The 21,486-nt window shown below is 37.5% G+C and overlaps 1 protein-coding gene across 1 annotated transcript in view; it reads right to left on the bottom strand.

Moving 5' to 3' along the window:
- NELL2 (neural EGFL like 2) overlaps positions 1-21,486 on the bottom strand; it is a 388,326-nt gene that overhangs the window by 16,013 nt on the left and 350,827 nt on the right. Inside the window, exon 17 of the mRNA XM_068970314.1 lies at positions 7,731-7,871. Coding sequence (XP_068826415.1) covers positions 7,731-7,871 — 141 coding nt within the window. The remainder of the gene's footprint in view (positions 1-7,730; positions 7,872-21,486) is intronic.

Raw genomic sequence — 21,486 nt, 5'->3', positions numbered from 1 at the left:
CGACTCAATGGACGTGAATGATTAGATTTCTGGCTTGGAAAATTTGGTAGATGCTATTTACATAATGAAGAGCAAGATTTTGATAGGGAGTGGTAATGTTGCAGAGAAGAACCAATTCTGACTCCATGTTGGAACTATTTCCTTGACTTGCTTTCAGTCAGTCAGTCAGTTCAGTCACTGAGTCGTGTCCGACTCTTTGCGACCCCATGAATTGCAGCACGCCATGCCCCCCTGTCCATCACCAACTCCCGGAGTCCACTCAAACTCAGGTCCTTCGAGTCTGTGATGCCATCCAGCCATCTCATCCTCTGTTGTCCCCTTCTCCTCCTGCCCCCAATCCCTCCCAGCATCAGAGTCTTTTCCAATGAGTCAACTCTTCGCATGAGGTGGCCAAAGTATTGGAGTTTCAGCTTTAGCATCATTTCTTCCAAAGAAATCCCAGGACTGATCTCCTTTAGAATGGACTAGTCGGATCTCCTTGCAGTCCAAGGGATTCTCATGAGTCTTCTCCAACACCACAATACAAAAGCATCTATTCTTCGGCACTCAGCCTTTTTCACAGTCCAACTCTCACATCCATACATGACTACTGGAAAAACCATAGCCTTGACTAGAAGGACCTTTGTTGGCAAAGTAATGTCTCTGCTTTTGACTTGCTTTACCTTGCTGTTATCATAATCATTCAATAATGGCCTATCTAAGAGGTCCTGCCTCTGTCTGTTAAACTAAAGTGCCTTTGTTCAGCTCACAGAGAATCAGACCCTGTGAGATTAACACATCCCTTCCCTGATTCCCTGGAGAAGGAAATGGCAACCCACTCCAGGATTTTAGCCTGGAAAATTCTATGGACAGATTAGACTGGTGGGCTACAGCCCACGGGGTTGCAGAGAATCAGACACGACTGAGCGACTAACAATTTTACTTTCTTTCCCTGATGCTTGCCATTCTCAGTGATGTTTTGTAAGACTGATGGCTATTTTTTACTTTACTTACTCATTGCCTTTCCTTCTGTTTACATACTGTTGAAGCCTAGCTTGAAGTATTTTGAGCATCATGTTGCTAGTAGGCTAAATGAGTACAATTGTGCAATAGTTTGAACATTCTTTGGCATTGCCTTTCTTTGGGATTGGAATGAAAACGGACCTTTTTCCAGTCCTGGGGCCACTGCTGAGTTTTCCAAATTTCCTGGCATACTGAATGCAGCACTTTCAAAGCATCATCTTTTAGAATTTGAAATAGTTCAGCTGGAATTCTATCACCTCCACTAGCTTTGTTTGTAGTGATGCTTTCTAAAGCCCACTTGACTTTACACTCCAGGATGTCTGGCTCTAGGTGAGTGATCACACCATCATTGTTATCTGAGTCATGAAGATCTTTTTTGTATAGTTCTGTGCATTCTTGCCACCTCTTCTTAATATCTTCTGCTTCTTAATATTGTTTCTGTCCTTTATGTGCCTGTGTTTACATGAAATGTTCCCTTTATGTCTCATTTTCTTGAAGAGATCTCTAATGTTTCCCATTCTATTGTTTCCTCAATTTCTTTGTATTGATCACTGAGGAAGGCTTTTTTATCTCTTCTTTTTTTCAGCTATTTGTAAGGCCTCCTCAGACAATCATTTTGCCTTTTTGCATTTCTTTTACTTGGAGATAGTTTAGATCACCATCGCCAGTACCATGTTATGAAACTCTGTCCATAGTTCTTCAGGTACTCTGTCTATCATATCAATCCCTTGAATCTATTTGTCACTTCCACTGTATAATTGTAAGGGATTTGATTTAGGTCATACTTGAATGGGCTAGTGGTTTTCCCTACTTTCTTCAATTTAAGTCTGAATTTGGCAATAAGGAGTTCATGATCTGAGTCGCAGTCAGCTCCCAGTCTTATTTTTGTTGACCATATAGAGCTTCTCCATCTTGGCTACAAACAATATAATCAACATGATTTTTGTATTGACTGTCTGGTGATGTCGATGTGTAGAATCTTCTCTTGTGTTGTTGAAAGAGGGTGTTTGCTATGACCAGTGTGTTCTCTTGGCAAAACTTGTTAACCTTTTACCTGCTTTGTTTTGCACTCCAAGGCCAAATTTGCCTGTTATTCTAGCTGTCTCTTGACTTCCTACTTTTGCATTCCAGTCCTTTATAATGAAAAAGACATTATTGGGGGGGGGGGTGTTAGTTCTAGAAGGTTTTATAGGTCTTTATAGAACTGTTCAACTTCACCTTCTTTAGAATTACAGGATGGGGCATAGACTTGGATTACTGTGATAATGAATGGTTTGCCTTGGAAACAAACACAGATCATTTTGTTGCTTTTGAGATTGCATCCAAATACTACATTCTGGACTCTTGTTGACTGTGATGGCTACTCCATTTCTTCTAAGGGATTCTTGCCCACAGTAGTAGATACAATGATCATCTGAGTTAAGTTCACCCATTCCAGTCCATTTTAGTTCACTAATTCCTAAAATGTCAATGTTCACTCATGCCATCTTCTATCTGACCACTTCCAATTTGCCTTGATTCATGGACCTAACATTCCAGGTTCCTATGCATTATTGCTCTTTACAACACTGGACTTGACTTCCATCACCAGTCACATCCATAACTGGGTGTTGTTTTTGCCTTGGCTCCTTCTCTTCATTCTTTCTGGAGTGATTTATCTGATCTCCCTTGGAATTCATCTTTCAGTGTCCTATCTTTTTGCCTTTTCATGCTATTCATGGGGTTTTCAAGGCAAGAATTCTGAAATGGCTTGCCATTCTCTTCTCCAGTGGACCACGTTTTGTCAGAACTCTTCACCATGACCTGACCATCTTGGGTGGCCCTACATGGCATGGCTCCTAGTTTCACTGAATTAGACAAGGCTGTGGTCCATGTGATCAATTTGATTAGTTTTCTGTGATTGTGGTTTTCATTCTGTCTGCCCTGTGATAGATAAGGATGGGCTTATGGAAGCTTCCTGATGGGAGAGACTAACTGAGGGGAAAACTGGTTCTGATGGGTGGGGCCATGCTCAGTAAATCTTCAGTCCAGTTTTCTGTTGATGGGTGGGGCTGTGTTCCCTCCCTGTTGTTTGACCTGAAGTCAAACTATAGTGTAGGTAATGAAGATAATGGTGACCTCCTTCATATGGTCCCATGCAGGCAATGCCACACTCAGTGCCCCTGATGTTGCAGCAGGCCACTGTCGACCCATGTCTCCACCGGGGACTCCTGGACACTCATGGGAAAGTCTGGGTCAGTCTCTTGTGGGGTCACTGCTCCTTTCTCCTGGGTCTTCGTGTGCATAAGGTGACTGTATGGAGCTTCTCTATCTTTGGCTGCAAATAATATAATCAATCTGATTTTGGTATTGACCATCTGGTGATGTCCATGTGTAGAGTCATCTCTTGTGTTGTTGAAATAGAGTGTTTTCTGTGACCAGTGTGTTCTCTTGGCCTTTCCCTCTCTATTCTGCCTTTTGACTTTAGTACCTCATTGCTTTTTTTCCTGCTTCCATAAAAAGAACATGGATTCCTTCCCTGACAAGACAGTTATTTTGAGACATTAGCCTGCCATCCTCTCGGTCAGTCGACTTTCCGAATAAAGTCATATTCCTTGCCTCAACGCCTTGTCACTTGGATTTATTGACCTGTTTTGTGGCAAGCAGAGCAAGCTTGGACTTGGTAACAGAAGTGGGTGGCAGGAATAAGCAAAGACACAAGTTAGTGTAAGACATGCTGAAATATACTTTCCTGTGAACTTCCAGGTAGAGATGATTAGTAAGATACAGGTCTGGAGTTCAGAAAATAGGACTCGGCCAAAATATGGATTTGGTAGAGATATACTTTAATCATTCCCTTTCTCAAAAATAGACCTTCAGAATCAAGCTCAAACGTCTGAGAAAGGCATTTAAGACTACTTCCTCTGCTTGCACTTTCTGTCCCTGTCTTAAGGTGCACATCACATCATACTTAAGTCCTGAAACAACGTTAGATAGCTAGATACTCAAGCCTTTCTTAGCCCCAACAGAAAATAATTTCTCTTTGTTACCTTATGGCTCTGAATTTATTCTTTCCTTATGTACTCATCATTTTCAACGTTGTAGCTTTTCTCCTCTGTTGAGAAACTCTCCACATTCTATCTTATATGACAATTGTTACTATATATATTTCATCTCTACTATAGGCTGAGAGCAGTGACCATACCTCCATACCTCCTTCAAATCTGTTTACAGCAGATGCCTGGTAAAGTACCTCAAGCTACCTATACACATATTTGTAACTACTTCATGAGTTGAAATAGATTCATTTCATTTTCATAGTTTCCCTTGATTTAAGGTAAGAATTTATAGTATTTGTTTTGAACATAATACTCAAAGATAGTACCATATAAACATTTTTTTTTTTTAGTCATACAAGTTCAAGAACACCTCACCAAGCATAAAGTTAATCTAGAAATAAAAGCTTTAAATAAAAGGACATGTGGGCGTGAAATGCAATATTCCTACATGGAAAAAAAATACTTGGCCTTGTTCTCAGAGAGACAAATTTTCAGACACATTAGAAATGATGATGTGGATAAGAAAATTGGTACCCTTGCACATTTCCTGGGGATTAAATGTCTACACCTCCAAGGTAAACGGATGAGCAAAATAATTTAAAGTTTGTATGCATGCAGTTTATTAACATGTATGTTGTAGATTACACAGTCTAAAAAGTAGTGCAACAGTACAAAGTTATTTATTCATATCTTCAAATATGACTATATACTTAAGAATAAATGTAAACCTACTGCTGTGGATTTGTCCATCTTGAATGCTTCTTGTTTTTCCCCCCAGAACAGAAATATGGAACTTGATCAGATATAACCATAGTTTTAAAATGGCATCCTTCTAAATGCTAATATTACAATTCTACAGATCACTGAAATTGCAGTAAGTAGATAGTTGTTAAAAAGAAGCATTTTAGTTCTCTTTTATATGACAAAGGTTAGTACTTTTAAAAGAATTCTTCAGATCACACTGTCCTTGAAAGAGTAGATTTTTATGATAATCATTATAAATTCTATAGGAAGATAGTTGTAGAATTTTTACAGAATTGTGGGTTGTTTTTTTTTTTAAGAATAAGATTTCTCACTCTTTATGTATTTATGGGATTTCCTCAAAAAGCCTTTTCTGTGTAGGCATTTCACAGAATCCGTTACTTCCCTATATTCATCTGTATCATGTGTTATTTTAATGATTAGTTTTCCTTGTTACTTTTGGACGCTTAATGAATGCACGTGTTATGTTTTGTCATTTTCACCAGATTAGTATGTATTTACTGTATGGAAGGAAGTAGAAGTGTTAATTGCTCAGTTGTGTCCAACTCTTTGTGACCCTTTGGACTGTAGCCCACCAGGCTCCTCTCTCCATGGGATTTCACATGCAAGAATACTGGAATGGGTAGCCATTCCCTCCTCCAGGGAATCTTCCCGACCCAGGGACTGAATCCAGGTCTCCCGCATTGCAGGTAGATTCTTTACCATCTGAGCCACCAGCGAGGTGGTGTATATCATATATATGATTTACTGGATATCATACCATATGTCTGGTGGAAAAGTGAAGTACTTCTCTTTTCTCAGTTAAATGAGAAGCAGAGTAATTAACAGAGAAAGAAGAAAAAGTGGTATCTGAGATGTGAGGAGAGTGGAGAAGTTATGACATGATTGTATCAGAGAGTTGCAGTGGAAATTAACGGACAATGCTGATGGCTCTTGCAGCGTGTAGTTTAACAAGATGGCCAGCAACAATTCTCACCATTTACTATTTATGCTCTTTGGTTATCCTCTCTCCTTGGATTACTGAGTGGCTTCTAACAGAAAGACTATGGGAGAAGTGGTGAGATACCATATCTGAGATTTAGTTGTGGAAGACTGTTGCTGCCATCTTGGGCACATGCTGTCTCTTGGAATGCTTTTTCTAAGAGAAGCCAGCCCCTAGCCCTGTGGAGTGGCTCATGGATTAAGGATACAAGCCCTGTTAGTGACCTTAGAAACAGATTCCCTTACCCTCCACTCCTGACCCAGACAAGACTTAGAAATGAGACCACATCTCTGGGCAGCAACTTGATATGAGTAACTTCACTAGAAACCTGAACCAGAGGAATCCAGCTAAGCTGTTCATAGATTCCTTATCCAGAAACTGTGAGATAATTTATTATTTTCAGTGGCTACACTTTGGGGGTTACTTTTTATGCATCAGGAGATAACTAATACAGCCCTCTTGAGACATGCGGTCATAAATTTAAAAGATACTGAAAGAAGTTACAAATGTAAAGTAAGATAACAGAGGTATATATATATTTTTAGTCACATTCTGATGCACAGAAAGGGAAAGCAAGCAAAATTAAACCCAGGTTACTCCTAGAGCAGAAGAAGAAAAGATAGGGAAAAGGAGGAGATGAAATAAAGACACATTTTTAGCTTTGCTCTCTATATTTCTGTATATTGAATTATTTATAATCAGTTTATGTTTATTCTTTATGTGTATAATTTAAAATAAAAGACAATGCTAAAAAAAGCAGCATTGAAGACTTCTTCCTGACAATATACTATAGAAACAGGCAATATAGTTTATCAGAGAAGGGCAGAATCACAGGGTTTGATCTGCTTCTTGAACGGCATTCTCATAAGCACAAGGTAAAGCCTTCAGATCACAGCTAATGCTAGGTTTTAGCCCCTGCTAAGGCAGCAGCATTCCCATTCCATGTAAAAACCCAGATGAACACTCTGTTCAAGGTCCGGAGCTCTGCAGCTGTTGGCAAAGCGCACAGGGAACCTTGGCATCTGTCACCCAAGTCTGCGTCACTTTTCTTTGTGTGAGAACCTCTAGAGTCCCAAGGATAAAAGGCATCTCATCATTTATGCGTCAAGTACTGTTAAGTTAGATTCTCCAAGGCTTTCATCGACTGCGTCATTTTAGCCTCATCATTCTTTCAGGCTGTTACTCGATGAAGGTGTAAACACCAATGGAGAAAATAAAGACTTCTTGAGGTCTGGTTTGTTTCCCAATTCCATGCCAAACCCTTTTGGTGTGGGTAGTTTCCTTGGCAATTATTCACTGTGCTTCGCTTACTCTGTCCACCTTCTAAAATTTATGCCCCTTAATAGTGGATATAAAGGAGCAGAATTGTCAATTCACTGAAAATAAGACAAAATTAATACTAAATAACTGAATATAATGTGATTGAATTCCATTCCTATTAGATTGACGTCTTTAAAGCATGGACCATACCTTCTGCTTGCAACATTCACTAAAAATCTGACTTTGCCAGGCAAAAGATACATCAGGAATAGCCCAGAGAAGCATGTTTCATGTTTTTCTTGGCCATGTCATCATCCTATTTTCTCTCACCTCATTTTCCCTCTCTCCTGCTTTCACCTGTTTTTCTACCTCTTTTGGGGTCAGATTTTTACATGCTGCCATTAAAAAATTTATCTGATAGTACAGGTTTATTTATTCTAAAAACATCCTTCAACAAAGCATCCATAGAAAACTAGTTTGCTGTTGCAAGTATTACTTACTCACAAATCAATTAATTATTATAATTAGGAACCAAAAGTTAGATTTTAACATGTTTCCAATCACTTGTAAAAACACACAGCAAAAATCACCAATACCTGAATATGAAATCAATGTCAACTAATTACGTCTTACTGAACTGTCTCAATTTCAAGACCTTAAACTCTAGGTCTTTTCCTTGTACTGACCTTCACACGATTCGCCACTTGGTGAAAACATCCCATTGTCATGGTAGCCATCTCTGCACTCACAGTGGTACCATCCAGGCAGGTTGATGCAGTTAGCACGGCTGTCACACTGAACAAAGCCATCAGAGCACTCATCGATGTCTGGGAAAGAAAACACAAATGAGACGTTATACAATTGTTGCCTCTCTCTCTAAGAAACTAAAATATTCTGTTAGATGGGTACTAAAATATTCAGTGCCAGCAAATCCTTAAAACTGAGAAAATATAAAATAAAGGCAGTCTACTTGGCTGTTTTTGACAGCTATACAGAAAGAATGTAGTGGGATTAATAACAGGACAAACATCTAGACAGTTTCCCTGCTGCAAAAGTCACCAACTGCAGAAAACGGAAAAAGAAAAGCATCTATGATACTCATTAGTGCTGCTTGCCAAATATTTCCTGCTCTTCTCCTGGACACAAGCTAGGATTGCCGTGTGACTTCCCGAAGCCAACTAGGGAGTGATATGTGTCACTTCTAGGCAGAGTCTTAAATGCAGCGTGTGGATTTGCACATGTTCTTTCCCCATCACAATGACCAGTGATTTCCAGAAGCTCTGAAGTTCAACCTGAGTCCTTAGTGAAGATGATATGTATGTCTTGCGGTGGACATACAGTAAGAACAAGAAATAAACCTTTTTGCTTTAAGTCACTGAGATTTTAGAGTCTTTTATTACTATCAACATAATCTCTAGTATATGGCAATAGCATTCTTGCATCAATATGCTTCTGATTTTTGAAAATATATCTCATTTATGTCGCCTTTTAATTGGTTCATATATATCATTAACTCATTCAACCCTCAAAAAAGATCTTGATATGTAGACAGTATACTGAACATATGGGAAAAAAATGAGGTAAAAGGAAATAATGGGATATAACCAAGGTCACCTAAAAGTTCATGGTAGCCTAACTTCCAGCTATCTGTTCCTTCTTACAGGTAGACACAGGTTCAAACTGGCAAAATTAGCTAAATAAACAGAGTATGCATCTTGAGTCTAATATATTGCTTGCAGTAGTTTTTTACTAATCCCAAATGTTATGAGGTCATTATTCTCCTTGTTCAGTTTGTTGATATATGGGAACATCTGATGCTCATCTAAGTCTCTTTACTCATTCACAGGAGAAAAAGTAATGCCTAAAGTTGCCTGGCAGAGTGTCCCCTTCTTCTTATATATTGTTTGGGTTCTGGATGCATGGGGTTGCCTCATTTCAGCACTCAGTCATTTCTGACTCTTTGCAACACCATGAACTGCAGCACACCAGGCTTCCCTGTCCATTGTCAACTCCCAGAGCTTATTCAAACTCATGTCTATTGAGTCAGTGATGCCATCAACCATCTTATCCCTTGTTATTCCCTTCTACTCCTGCCTTCAATCTTTCCCAGCATCAGGGTCTTTTCCAACGAGTTAGTTCTTCACATCAGGTGGCCAAATTATTGGGAATTTCAGCTTCAGCAACAGTCCTTCAAATTAATATTCAGGACTGATTTCCTTTAGGGTGGACTGGTTGGATCTCCTTGCCATCCAAGGAACTCTCAAGAGTCTTCTCCACAGTTTTAAAGCATGAATTCTTCAATGCTCAGCTTTCTTTAGGGTCCAACTCTTACATCCATACATGTCTACTGGAAAAACCACAGCTTTGACTAGACAGACGTTTGTTGGCAAAGTAATGTCTCTGCTTTTTAATATGCTGTCTAGGTTGGTCATAGCTTTTCTTCCAAGGAGCAACCGTCTTTTAATTTCATGGCTGCAGTCACCATCTGCAGTGATTTTGGAGCCCCCCAAAAATAAAGTCTGTCACTGTTTCCATTATTTCCCCATGTATTTGGCATGAAGTGATGGGGCTGGATGCCATGATATTAGTTTTATGAATGTTGAGCTTTAAACCAACTTTTTCACTCTCCTCTTTCATTTTCATCAAGAGGCTCTTTAGTTCTTCTTCACTTTCTGCCATGAGGGTAATGTCATCTGAATATCTGAGGTTATTGACATTTCTCCCAGCAATCTTGATTCCAGCTTGTGCTGCATCCAGCCTGGCATTTTGCATGATGTATTCAACTCTGCATATAAGTTGAATCAGCAGGGTGACAAGCCTTGAAGTACTTCTTTCCTGTTTTGGAACCAGTCTGTTTTTCTATGTCCAGTTCTAATTGTTGCTTCTTGACCTGCATACAGATTTCTCAGGAGGCAGGTCAGGTGGTTTGGTATTTCCATCTCTTTCAGAATTTTCCAGTTTGTTGTAATCTACACAGTCAAAGGCTTTGGTGTAATCAATAAAGCAGAAGTAGATGTTTTTCTGGAATTCTCTTGCTTTTTTGACGATCCAGCAGATGCTGGCAATTTGATCTCTGTTTCCTCTGCCTTTTCTAAATCCAGCTTGAAGATCTGGAAGTTCATGGTTCATGTATTGTTGAACCCTGGCTTGAAGAATTCTGAGCATTACTTTGCTAGCGTGTGAGATGAGTGCAATTGTGTGGTAGTGTGCATATTCTTTGGTATTGCCTTTCTATGGGATTGGAATGAAAATGGACCTTTTCCAGTCCTGTGGCCACTGCTGAGTTTTCCAAATTTCCTGGCATCTTGAGTCCAGCACTTTTACAGCATCATCTTTTAGGATTTGAAATAGCTCAACTGGAATTCCATCACCTCCACTAGCTTTGTTCCTAGTGATGCTTCCTAAGGCCCACTTGACTTTGCATTTCAGGATGTCTGGCTCTAGGTGAGTGATCACAACATCGTGGGGTTGCCCCAGACCTTGCTAAATCATCTGCTGCCATATCCATCTTGACATCCTTGCCATGCCTGCAGATTCCACTTGCCAAGGTAGAACAGGCTTTTCTTAATGTTTTCCACATATTCAAAAGCAGAAACATTACTTTGCCGACTAAGGTCTGTCTAGTCAAGGCTATGGTTTTTCCAGTGGTCATATATGGATGTGAGAGTTGGACTGTGAAGAAGGCTGAGCACTGAAGAATTGATGCTTTTGAACTGTGGTGTTGGAGAAGACTCTTGAGAGTCCCTTGGACTGCAAGGAGATTCAATCAGTCCATTCTAAAGGAGATCAGTCCTGGGTATTCTTTGGAAAGAATGATGCTAAAGCTGAAACTCCAATACTTTGGCCACCTCATGCGAAGAGTTGACTCATTGGAAAAGACTCTGATGCTGGGAGGGGTTGTGGGGAGGAGGAGAAGGGGAGGACAGAGGATGAGATGGCTGGATGGCATCACCGACTCGATGGACGTGAGTTTGGGTTAACTCCGGGAGTTGGTGATGGACCGGGAGGCCTGGTGTGCTGCAATTCATGGAGTTGCAAGGAGTCGGACACGACTGAGCAACTGAACTGACCTGAAATGAACACCTGAGTCATATTTCCTGTTGCAGTGACCATCATGAAAACGTCCTTCCTTCCTTGTTGAAGGGAAGACTAAGTACTTTTTAGAGTTCTTTCCCTCCAGACAGTCCACTTTAATTCAGTTAGATGAGACTGAGAAGGCAGTAAATACTGTTGAGCTGGAGTGGAATATCCACTGCTTCTTAGTCTCATCTAATTCCAAATTCTGGAGGTATATATTTCTTTCACTCTCTTTTAAAATTTCTCTTTTTCTTTGTTCAATTTTGAAAGAGACAAACTTTGAATAAAAGAATAAATTTTTTTAAAAGGAGGCAAAAATGTTATTACTCATTTACTTCTTGATAAACCCAGAGATCCTTCACTTAAAGAAGGTACAAACCATTCTCTTAGATCAGGTAATAAGCAAAAAAAATAAATATTTCATATGATTGCAAAATTTTAATATTATTTCAAAGCCATGAATGAATGACATGTCACTGTGGTTCCTCTTCTGAAGAGTCAGCTCCTGCTGTCAGTATTTCCTATTGTCAAAATAATTGTTAGTGGTTAAATCAGCTAGCCATTAACTTCCTGACATACAGCTGATGTGGACTGTTTCTATTTACTAAGACCTTACAGGTTTCATGAAACAGGTTATTTGTATCTCAGGTGCTTTCCTAACTGATGATCCTCTGATTTATAAATGGGACTAAAATGCTATACTTATTTCAGCTTTATATGGTCTTTTCCTCTAACCCAAATGATGCATAAAATTGGTTATGTCATTTCTTAAGTGTATGGACAAAAGAAAACAGGTTAGAATTTAAGCTTTGGAAGTGAGTTTATTGGAAGAAGGCCATGAGGGGGATGTTCAGAGTACCTTATTTTAGAAAAATTTGTTCTTTAGCATTGGTGATTTGGAAGTAACTATTAATGGAACAGAGCCTTCTCTACTGAAGCAACTTTCACATTTCATGTACACTTTTATTTAGCCCTTTTATCTTTCTGCCACACAAGGGTTATGTCAGGTCATATGACACAGATATATATTTAAATTTTTACTCCTCATTCATTTTCTCTTGTCAGTCATTCTAATCATCAGGACCACTGTTATACTGCTTCATCCCCACTTTTCTTTGTTTATATTTCAGCAGCCTTCCTTGATCTATAACCATTAAATTTTAATAGGAATGCTATGTAGTATATTAGTGGATATCCCCTGAAGACTGGAAATTGAAACATATGCTGGCCATAATGCATTTTCCTATACAATTTGAGTATTATTATTTGACTGTTACTATTAAGTTGTATTTTAAAAGATAAATAAGCAAATATATATCACTCTTTAATTTACCTTTCAATCCTTATTGAATACCTGTTATATGCCAAGTACTAAGTGCTGGGAAAACAAGGATACTCAATGCAGAAGTAATTCCTGCCCTTCCTGGGTACAGTGTATATCTAAATTGTGTGTGATTTTTGTTTGTTTTTTATTATTTTACTTGAAATTTTCTTTTTTTTTTTAAACTTTACTTTATTTTACTTTACAATACTGTATTGGTTTTGTCATACATCAACATGAATCCACCACGGGTGTATATGAGTTCCCAATCCTGAAACCCCCTCCCACCACCCTCCCCATACCATCTCTCTGGGTCATCCCAGTGCAACAGCCCCAAGCATCCTGTATCCTGCATTGAACCTAGACTAGCGATTCATTTCTTATGTTATATTATACATGTTTCAATGCCATTCTCCCAAATCATCCCACCCTCTCCCTCTACCACAGAGTCTAAAAGTCTTTTCTATACATCTGTGTCTCTTTTGCTGTCTCTCATACAGGGTTATTGTTACCATCTTTCTAAATTCCATATATATATGTGTTAATATACTGTATTGGTGTTTTTCTTTCTGGCTTACTTCACTCTGTATAATCAGCTCCAGTTTCATCCACCTCATTAGAACTCATTCAAATGTATTCTTTTTAATGGCTGAGTAATACTCCATTGTGTATATGTACCAAAGCTTTCTTATCCATTCGTCTGCTGATGGATATCTAGGTTGCTTCCATGTCCTGGCTATTATAAACAGTGCTGTGATGAACATTGGGGTACACGTGTCTCTTTCAATTCTGGTTTCCTCGGTGTGTATGCCCAGCAGTGGGATTGCTGGGTCATAAGGCAGTTCTATTTCCAGTTTTTTAAGGAATCTCCACACTGTTCTCCATAGTGGGTGTACTAATCTGCATTCCCACCAACAGTGTAAGAGGTTTCCCTTTTTTCCACACCCTCTCCAGCATTTATTGCTTGTAGCCTTTTGGATCGCAGCCATTCTGACTGGTGTGAAATGGTACCTCATTGTGGTCTTGATTTGCATTTCTCTGATAATGAGTGAAGTTGAGCATCTTTTCATACGTTTGTTAGCCATCTGTATGTCTTCTTTGGAGAAATGTCTATTTAGTTCTTTGGCCCATTTTTTGATTGGGTCGTTTATTTTTCTGGAATTGAGCTGCAGGAGTTGCTTATGTATTTTTGAGATTAGTTGTTTGTCAGTTGCTTCATTTGCTATTATTTTCTCCCATTCAGAAGGCTGTCTTTTCACCTTGCTTATAGTTTCCTTTGTTGTGCAGAAACTTTTAATTTTAATTAGATCCCATTTGTTTATTTTTGCTTTTATTTCCAGTATTCTGGGAGGTGGGGTCATAGAGGATCCTGCTGTAAGTTGTGTTTTAAGAAAATAAATTGATTAAAATCTGCATTTACAATCCTACAGGACTGTGTTTCCTAAAATGTGACACATCTGCCACCACTGGTATGGTATTTAGGCGATAATAGGTAAACATTTTATTTCATGTTTCTGCATTATTTCTATTTATAGTAAGCTATGGTTTTTCCAGTAGTCATGTATGGAGTGAGAGGTGGACCATAAAGAAAGCTGAGCGCCTAAGAATTCATGCTTTTGAACTGGAATGTTGGAGAAGACTCTTGAAAGTCCCTTGGACAGCAAGGAAATCCATCCAGTCAATTCTAAAGGAAAACAGTCTTGAATATTCATTGGAAGGACTGATGCTGAAGCTGAAGTTCCAATACTTTGGCCACCTGATGTGAAAAACTGACTCATTAGAAAAGACCCTGATGCTGGGAAAGATTGAGGGCAGAAGAAAGGGATGACAGAGGATGAGATGGTTAGATGGCATCACTGACTCAATGGACATGAGTGTGAGTAAACTCCGGGAGTTGGTGATGGACAAGGAGGCCTGGCGTGCTGCAGTCCACAGGGTCGCAAAGAGTCAGACACAACTGAGCGACTGAACTGACTAAACTGATAGCAAGTGATACTAACAGTACAGTAGTGAAATCGTATTTAAATTTTAAAAGTCAGAGGGATTACAGAAACCACATTAAGTATATATTGGTACAGACAATATATGAATATGACAAAAGTTATTAAGATGTCATATACATAACCAGAGTTTTGATATAGCATGGAACAATTATTCACATTTCAGAACGAATTACTGAGTAATTCCTTACGTACTGAAATGTCTTAATTCATTTAAAACATGAATCAATTTATCAAATACAGTATAAATATTCATATGTCATGGTTCAAATTATATACTTGTCACCATTTAGGACAGCAAAGTAAAGCTGGCCAGATAACGTACATTGCTTTATTTCATACTTTCATGTTCTTGCTATTTTTGATATGTTTATGAAAACTTTTCTACTTTGGTGAAAGTAGAAAATGAAAGTGTGCTTGAATTGCCAAAGTATGCACTTCCCAAAAGGAGGAATGTTTGTTTGGGTCATGGTTCTAATTAAAGTGAAAGATAAAACAAGCAGCATTGTAAACCATCTGATGGTATGTATACTGTTAGTTACTCTGTAAACCTTAATAAGAATTGAAATCTGATCCGCCACTTAAGAATTGAGTGGATTTTTACCTATACACAAATTTAAATATTACTGTGAGTTAGAATATCTAAATGCACAGATACATACATATTATGCTTTACATAACATATATTAACAGAAAATAGCAAAAAAAAAAAACCCCAATAATTTATTTCTTCCTACTTTTTTAGGTCAGTTAAAAACAAGCCTTCATATTATTGAGTTAGAAACACAGAGAACAGCAGACATAGGGGGGAAAAAGTTATAAGAACCACCAAGTTTGAACAAATTACTTTCCAACAGAATAAGAGTATTCAAAAAGATCAGTACAGGATGTATAAGTTCATATGATTTATTCTTGATTATAAGGGCCTTAATTTTATACTCTGCAGGTACATTATATAAAAAACTAAAAATGAATTTTATGAAAAACTATGATTTCATTACATATTCTGTCTTAGGAAGGAACTAGTTTGTAGTTCCTTGGGAACACTTAGAACTTTTTCAGCAGCTACTTTTAGAGCAGCCAGCTAGTGATGATATTAAGATGCTGTCCCAGAGCACAGAGAATCTAAAATCCAAAAACTGTTTAGCTATCCAATAGCAGTTACAAATAGCAGTTATACTCCAGGGATCAAAAACGACTTAGAAAATAAAAGTGGAAGCACTGTAGGGATAGATTTTCTAGAAAGTGCGTATGTTTTAAGGACTTCCCTGGTGGCTCAGAGGGTAAAGCGTCTGCCCACAATGCAGGAGATCTGGGTTTGATCCCTGGGTCAGGAAGATCCTATGGAGAAGGAAATGGAAACCCACTACATAATCATTAAAAATAAACCAACAGGCAGAAAACAAGAAAAGAAACAATCAAGCAAGAAGCAATCAAGGTCAAACCACAGATCAGAACTCTCTCAAGTCCATTGGTCTTTCTCTCACCGTAGGCTGCCTCTGAAGACCAACTTGGCCAACCAGAAACAGCCTATACTCTGAGATGTCTCATAATATATGCTAATGTGAGTGAATTTCAGCTCTTTGGTGTGCTAACTGTGTAACAGTGAGTATTTTACTAAACCTCTCTGAGTTTTCTGTTTTTGACCTAGAAGTAATACTCTCTATCTCTTAATAGTTTGCTGTTGACTACTACGGATGACAGAGGATGAGATGGCTGGATGGCATCACTGACTCGATGGATGTGAGTCTGAGTGAACTCCGGGAGTTGGTGATGGACAGGGAGGCCTGGCGTGCTGTGATTCATGGGATCACAAAGAGCCGGACATGACTGAGCGACTGAACTGAACTGAACTGAACTGAATTGCTAGTAAGTAATCTTCTAATAACTTTTCCTCACAGGAGAAACAGTGCCTAGCTCATAACAGGTATTCTTCCCTATCTTTTTGCTCACTTTTCAAAATTATCTTGACTCTTTGGGTTTTCTATTTATCAGTTTGTGAATTTTTCACCAAAAAACCCAAAGCGAAACAAAAAAATAGGGTGAGGGGAAGTCTGAATTGGTTCTACAGACTGATTTGGCAAGAACTGATTCTTTACATTATTGAAACTTTTAATCCATATACATGACGTATTTCCTCTTTCTCTAATGATTTTTATAGCTTCAATGGTCTCCATAGGTTTTTAAAAGGAGGTCTTCTATATATTTTGCCTGGGCTTATTCTTAAATGACTTTTTTTTTGGTATTCATTTTATTAACACTAACATTATTTTCCCCCCACTTTATTAAGGTGTAATTCACAAAATGATAATATATTTAAAGTGTACAAATATGATGATTTAATATAAGTATAAAGCATGAAAGGATTCTCCCATTGAGTTAATTAGCACATCCATCAGCTTTTTATTTTTGGTAAGTGCTGGGGTCCAGCCCCTACAGGATCCAGGGGTACCTGAAGGAGAAACAGTGTCGGCGAATGATTTAGAGAGAGATAAGGAAAGAATGTTGTAGATAAGAAAATAGAGGAGAGAAAGAGGCTGATATTCCTTGGTTTACACAAAAAGCTAATAAAGTCTTAGAAGCTCAGGCAGGAAAGTGAACGCAGAGAGCCTCTGTGTTCCAAGGGATCAGCCTGAAAACGAGAGGGAGGGAGAGGGAGAGAGAAAGAAAGAAAGAGAGAAAAAAAGAAAAACTTGGGGTGACCAAGCTTCTTCGGTGAGCAAGGCCCATTACTTTATTTTCAAAAGGGACTTTTATACCTTAACTTGTACATAGAGGGAAATGAAAGATGCAAAGTCATACAGAGTCAGCCCAAACATTACATCTGTTTTGTCTTTATTGAAACCAGGATTTTTTCTGCATACCTTTCCCATAAACAATATTGTGTACATTATCTTCTGGCCTTGGAGGCCTGTGAACATTTTATGACTCTCTTTTGATAAAGGCTGCTCAACCAGAAAACTTATTTTCCCTCAAAGTGTTTTTTTCTTTATATTTCTAATCTATGTCAGCCTCAGAAAATGCTAAACAGAGTTACATTTCTCACAGAGCAAAGGTGCAGTGAGTTACAAGAAAGAACCAATTAGCTCAAAGGTCTGATGTGGTTAAGTTCAAGGCTACACTTGTTTTTCTTACATTCCAACTATGTTAACTAATGCACTCCCAGGTGCACAGTGGATAAGAGATATGGGAACTTAGCAACAAGCATTGGCCCAATAATGAAATCTTACACCAGCACTACTCTAATAACTTTTAACTCTTTGAAAGGCTCTATATTTTTAGGCTTCCTGTGCCTCTCACAGTTGGGAGGTTGTGAACAATCATATGCGTAGCTTCAAGAGTCTGGATAAACCTGCCAACAAAGCTAGAATGCTAACAGAGGGGGTTTGAACTGAAATATTCCTCTCATGTCCAGGAGACTTATTAGCTAGAGCCCTAAGTTGATTTTCTCCAGAGAAAGGTTGTCGGGTATGGCCCCCTGTACGTCAGGAGAGTTGGTGAAAGGCACAAAATAGTAAGACAGATTCTGGTTTTGGGGTAGATGCTCAAGCAGGTCTAGGGAGTCCCTCGAGTCCTGAAGCCTTGCTTACAGTTCTCTTCCACATGACCTTGTCATGGGTGGGATCTCCCAGGCTGGCTCCTGGCAGGTAAGAACACTGAAACTGTACTCTTTTAAGAAAATTTTTATTATACAATACAGTGTTATTAATTATAGCTATCATGATACACATATTATTTCCTCACACCTAAAACCATCTATATTGACATAACATTTATATACAAAAATGATCAACAATTTCATGAGTTTTGATATGTAACCACTACACAATCAAGTTATAATAAATAGTTTTCATGCCCCCAATTTTCTTAATATTACAATAGCTTAAAAATAATGTCTGTAAATATGGGCAGTGACTGCATTTGTGTGTGTGTGTTTTCTCTAACATCTACCAAAGTACTGGACACATATTTAGAGGTTCATAAGCATTTACTGAGTGAATGAATGATCTATTTGTATCATCAAGTAACTAAGTGGCAAGCTCAGCATGTCACCTTTTGAGTCCTGCCAGATCAGGGGGAACTACAGCAGGGGTGGTAGCTTAAAAGCATTCACTAAGATGCAGTAACAAGATAAGATGACACTTTCTCATCCTACTTCAAATATTTATGTCAAAAACTTGATTATAATATTAAATGGAGTAGAACTGGTATAAAAAATATGTTCACTATGTGTATAAGATACAATATAAATGTAATGGTGTATTTAATATATATAACATATATTATTAATTTTTTAACAAAAAGGGTACATCAAAATTTCTAATTAAAGCTGAAAGATTAAAAACATTGTTAAATATCTTCTTTCTCTAATCTTATAAACATTATGCTAAAGGAACAAAGAAACATGTAAATGAAGGCAAAAAAGAAGCAAATAAATAAAAGAAGCAAATTCAAGAAATTTTTAAGTTAATTAAAGGTCTACTGATGAATAATCAACCCAACCACCTCCTCCCACCTAAGAGGACTGCTGAAAGAAAGTAATTACCTCCACAGCCAGAATGGATTGTTCTTCTGTAAGGAAAATAAATATAATGTGTGGCAGAAACTAAGTAGCTAATGTAGGAATTATCCTTTGTAACAAAGACCCCTGCATTTTATTTAAATAAAACCCAATTTAAATAAACCCATTTTAAATAAAACCCAATACTGTTTTATTTAAAAATAAATCAATACTGTTTTATTTTAAAATTTTTATTTAAAAATTAAAAAAAAATCTTAAACATTATCATGAAATCAAGGAGAAACAAATGCTTGAGGAAAGACTGTAGCATTTAACAGAATAACCAAGATATACCATCATAAAAACTGACCCTGAAGGAAACAGAGATAATAAACGGAACACAACTTAAAATATTTCTAGTTAATGGTTTCTGATAGATTTGGAAGAATATTTCATTCATAAGGGATACAGTGCTATAAAAAAAGGAATAGTCAAAGAATAAGAAGGAGATTTAGTTCCCTAGAAAATTTCCAATTTTTCCTTGGAAGATTTAATTTCTTGGAAATTAAAAATATGATAGCTGAATTTAAAAAATGCAATATAAGACTTGAGAGATCAGCTACTTGAATCCAGATACTCTAGTTGCAGAGGTCAAACCCTGACCCCATATACAACACCACCTCAAATAAATTAAACAGACATTTAAACTCACATTGTGAAATTTCACAATAAGTACAAAATATAAATCTTAATATCTTCCAGAAAGGAGATAACCCTTATGTACAACCTTCAGGTTACACAAAAGGGGATAAGAATAAGTCTAGCATGACACTTCTCACTGTGGTAAGACAATAAAAAATGATTTTGACCTTAGAATTCTATGCTTGGCAAAACTATTAAATACCTATAAAAGCAAGATAAATATATTGTAAGACATAATTTCTTAGAAAGTTTTTGCGCCATGCAGTATTCTTTAAAAGATGTTACTGATGATGTAATGCAATAAAATAAAGGACTAAATCCAGGTAGTGAAAGACCAATCAGTAGTTCACACTCTCTCCTCAAACCTCTCACTTTGCAAGGATAGAGCCCTGTCTTAGTTCTTTTACCTCACTGCCTCTATATCTGGTCTTCTTTGCAGCTTTTATCTTCTCAGTCTCCAAAAGTTTCAGTTCCTTAGAGATCTATTCTCAAGTATTTTATTTTCCATCTACTTACTTCTTAATTATTTCATCGAATACTAGTCCTTTAAATACTCAAACACCATCAATACACTGAAAACTAGCTGCAGTGGGTTGAATACTGTTCCTAAGAACTTCAAGTCCACTCAGAGCTCAGAATATAACTCTATTTGGAAATAGGAAATTAAAAAAAAAATTATCTTTAGTAGATAAAACAAGAAATGAAGGTGAAAACATATACTGGTAAAGGCTAAAAAGGTAACTTAAAGGAAATACAGATGGGCAGTGGTACAAGGGAGATAAATCATCATTTATCATACAAAAAGTCTACTAATAATGTATAAAATGGACCAATTAAACAAAGCATCATAAAAACATATTAGAAGAATAGGAAAGCAGTCCCTTCTAGCACTTTGTCTCAACTGGAATTTCACAAGAGAATTAAGTTCTAATGCCCTAAGGCATCCTGAGTAAACTATAAATGAACTTCTCCCTCATGTAGCAGGTATGGTACTAGTTATGTGCCATCCTTGGGAGATATGAGAAATTAGTTTCTCTGGCCATTTTTTGGTGTAGCTCCAGGGAGGAGCTACTCTTAGAAAAACTGATAGAAGGTAAGCAGGAAGTGAGTCAGGGGAGCTGTTGCTTTTCAAGTTGTATGTTTGATTTTTTTAACCAGGTATCTATTTTCTTTCATGTACATAAAAATACTTTTAAAGAACATTCAGAAACCCTCATCTTTAAAATGTTGAGTATAATAGGATGGCAATTTTGCTAGTAGTGATAGCTAGATGAAAAGAAAAATGAGCCAGAAGCTCTGGAGAAAGATATGAGGACTGGAAGCATGTGGATAATATAATCATAACTGATACTTCTCATTTAACATAGAATTGAAACTCTCTCTGATGTGTTAGCAGCAAGTTGAACAAAGTGTTTAATAAAATGGAATTCTGGAAACTCCTAGAAATTTAAAAATCTTTGCCAGTTCTATCCCTTTTACAGGGTAGCTTAGCTTAATATGTAGGATATGAGACTTAGCATGCTTCTTTTACTTATTCAATCACTTGACAACTACAGACCAAAAGTCACTCATAGACAACATGCTAGTCATTATGGCAGTATACCCAAGAGCTCATAGCCCAATAAAAAAGATTTAGCATTAGTACAAGTGTCTCAGATACAAGATAGATGTGAGTCCTGAAGGAAGAATACAGATGAAGAAATATGTGAATGCAGGAATGAGACACTGAAACTCTGATCATTAAAACCTAAGCCACTGGAGTAAAAACACACCTGAACAAACACTTCCAGATTTATTCCTATAAATACTAGCAAATTACTTAAAACATTTATTCATTTATT

Source organism: Capricornis sumatraensis, chromosome 4 (genome assembly GCF_032405125.1).
Source record: "Capricornis sumatraensis isolate serow.1 chromosome 4, serow.2, whole genome shotgun sequence".
NCBI classification, from domain to species: Eukaryota; Metazoa; Chordata; class Mammalia; order Artiodactyla; family Bovidae; genus Capricornis; species Capricornis sumatraensis.
Note: the sequence above shows the minus strand (reverse complement) of the source record. Positions and strands in the feature narration are given on the sequence as shown.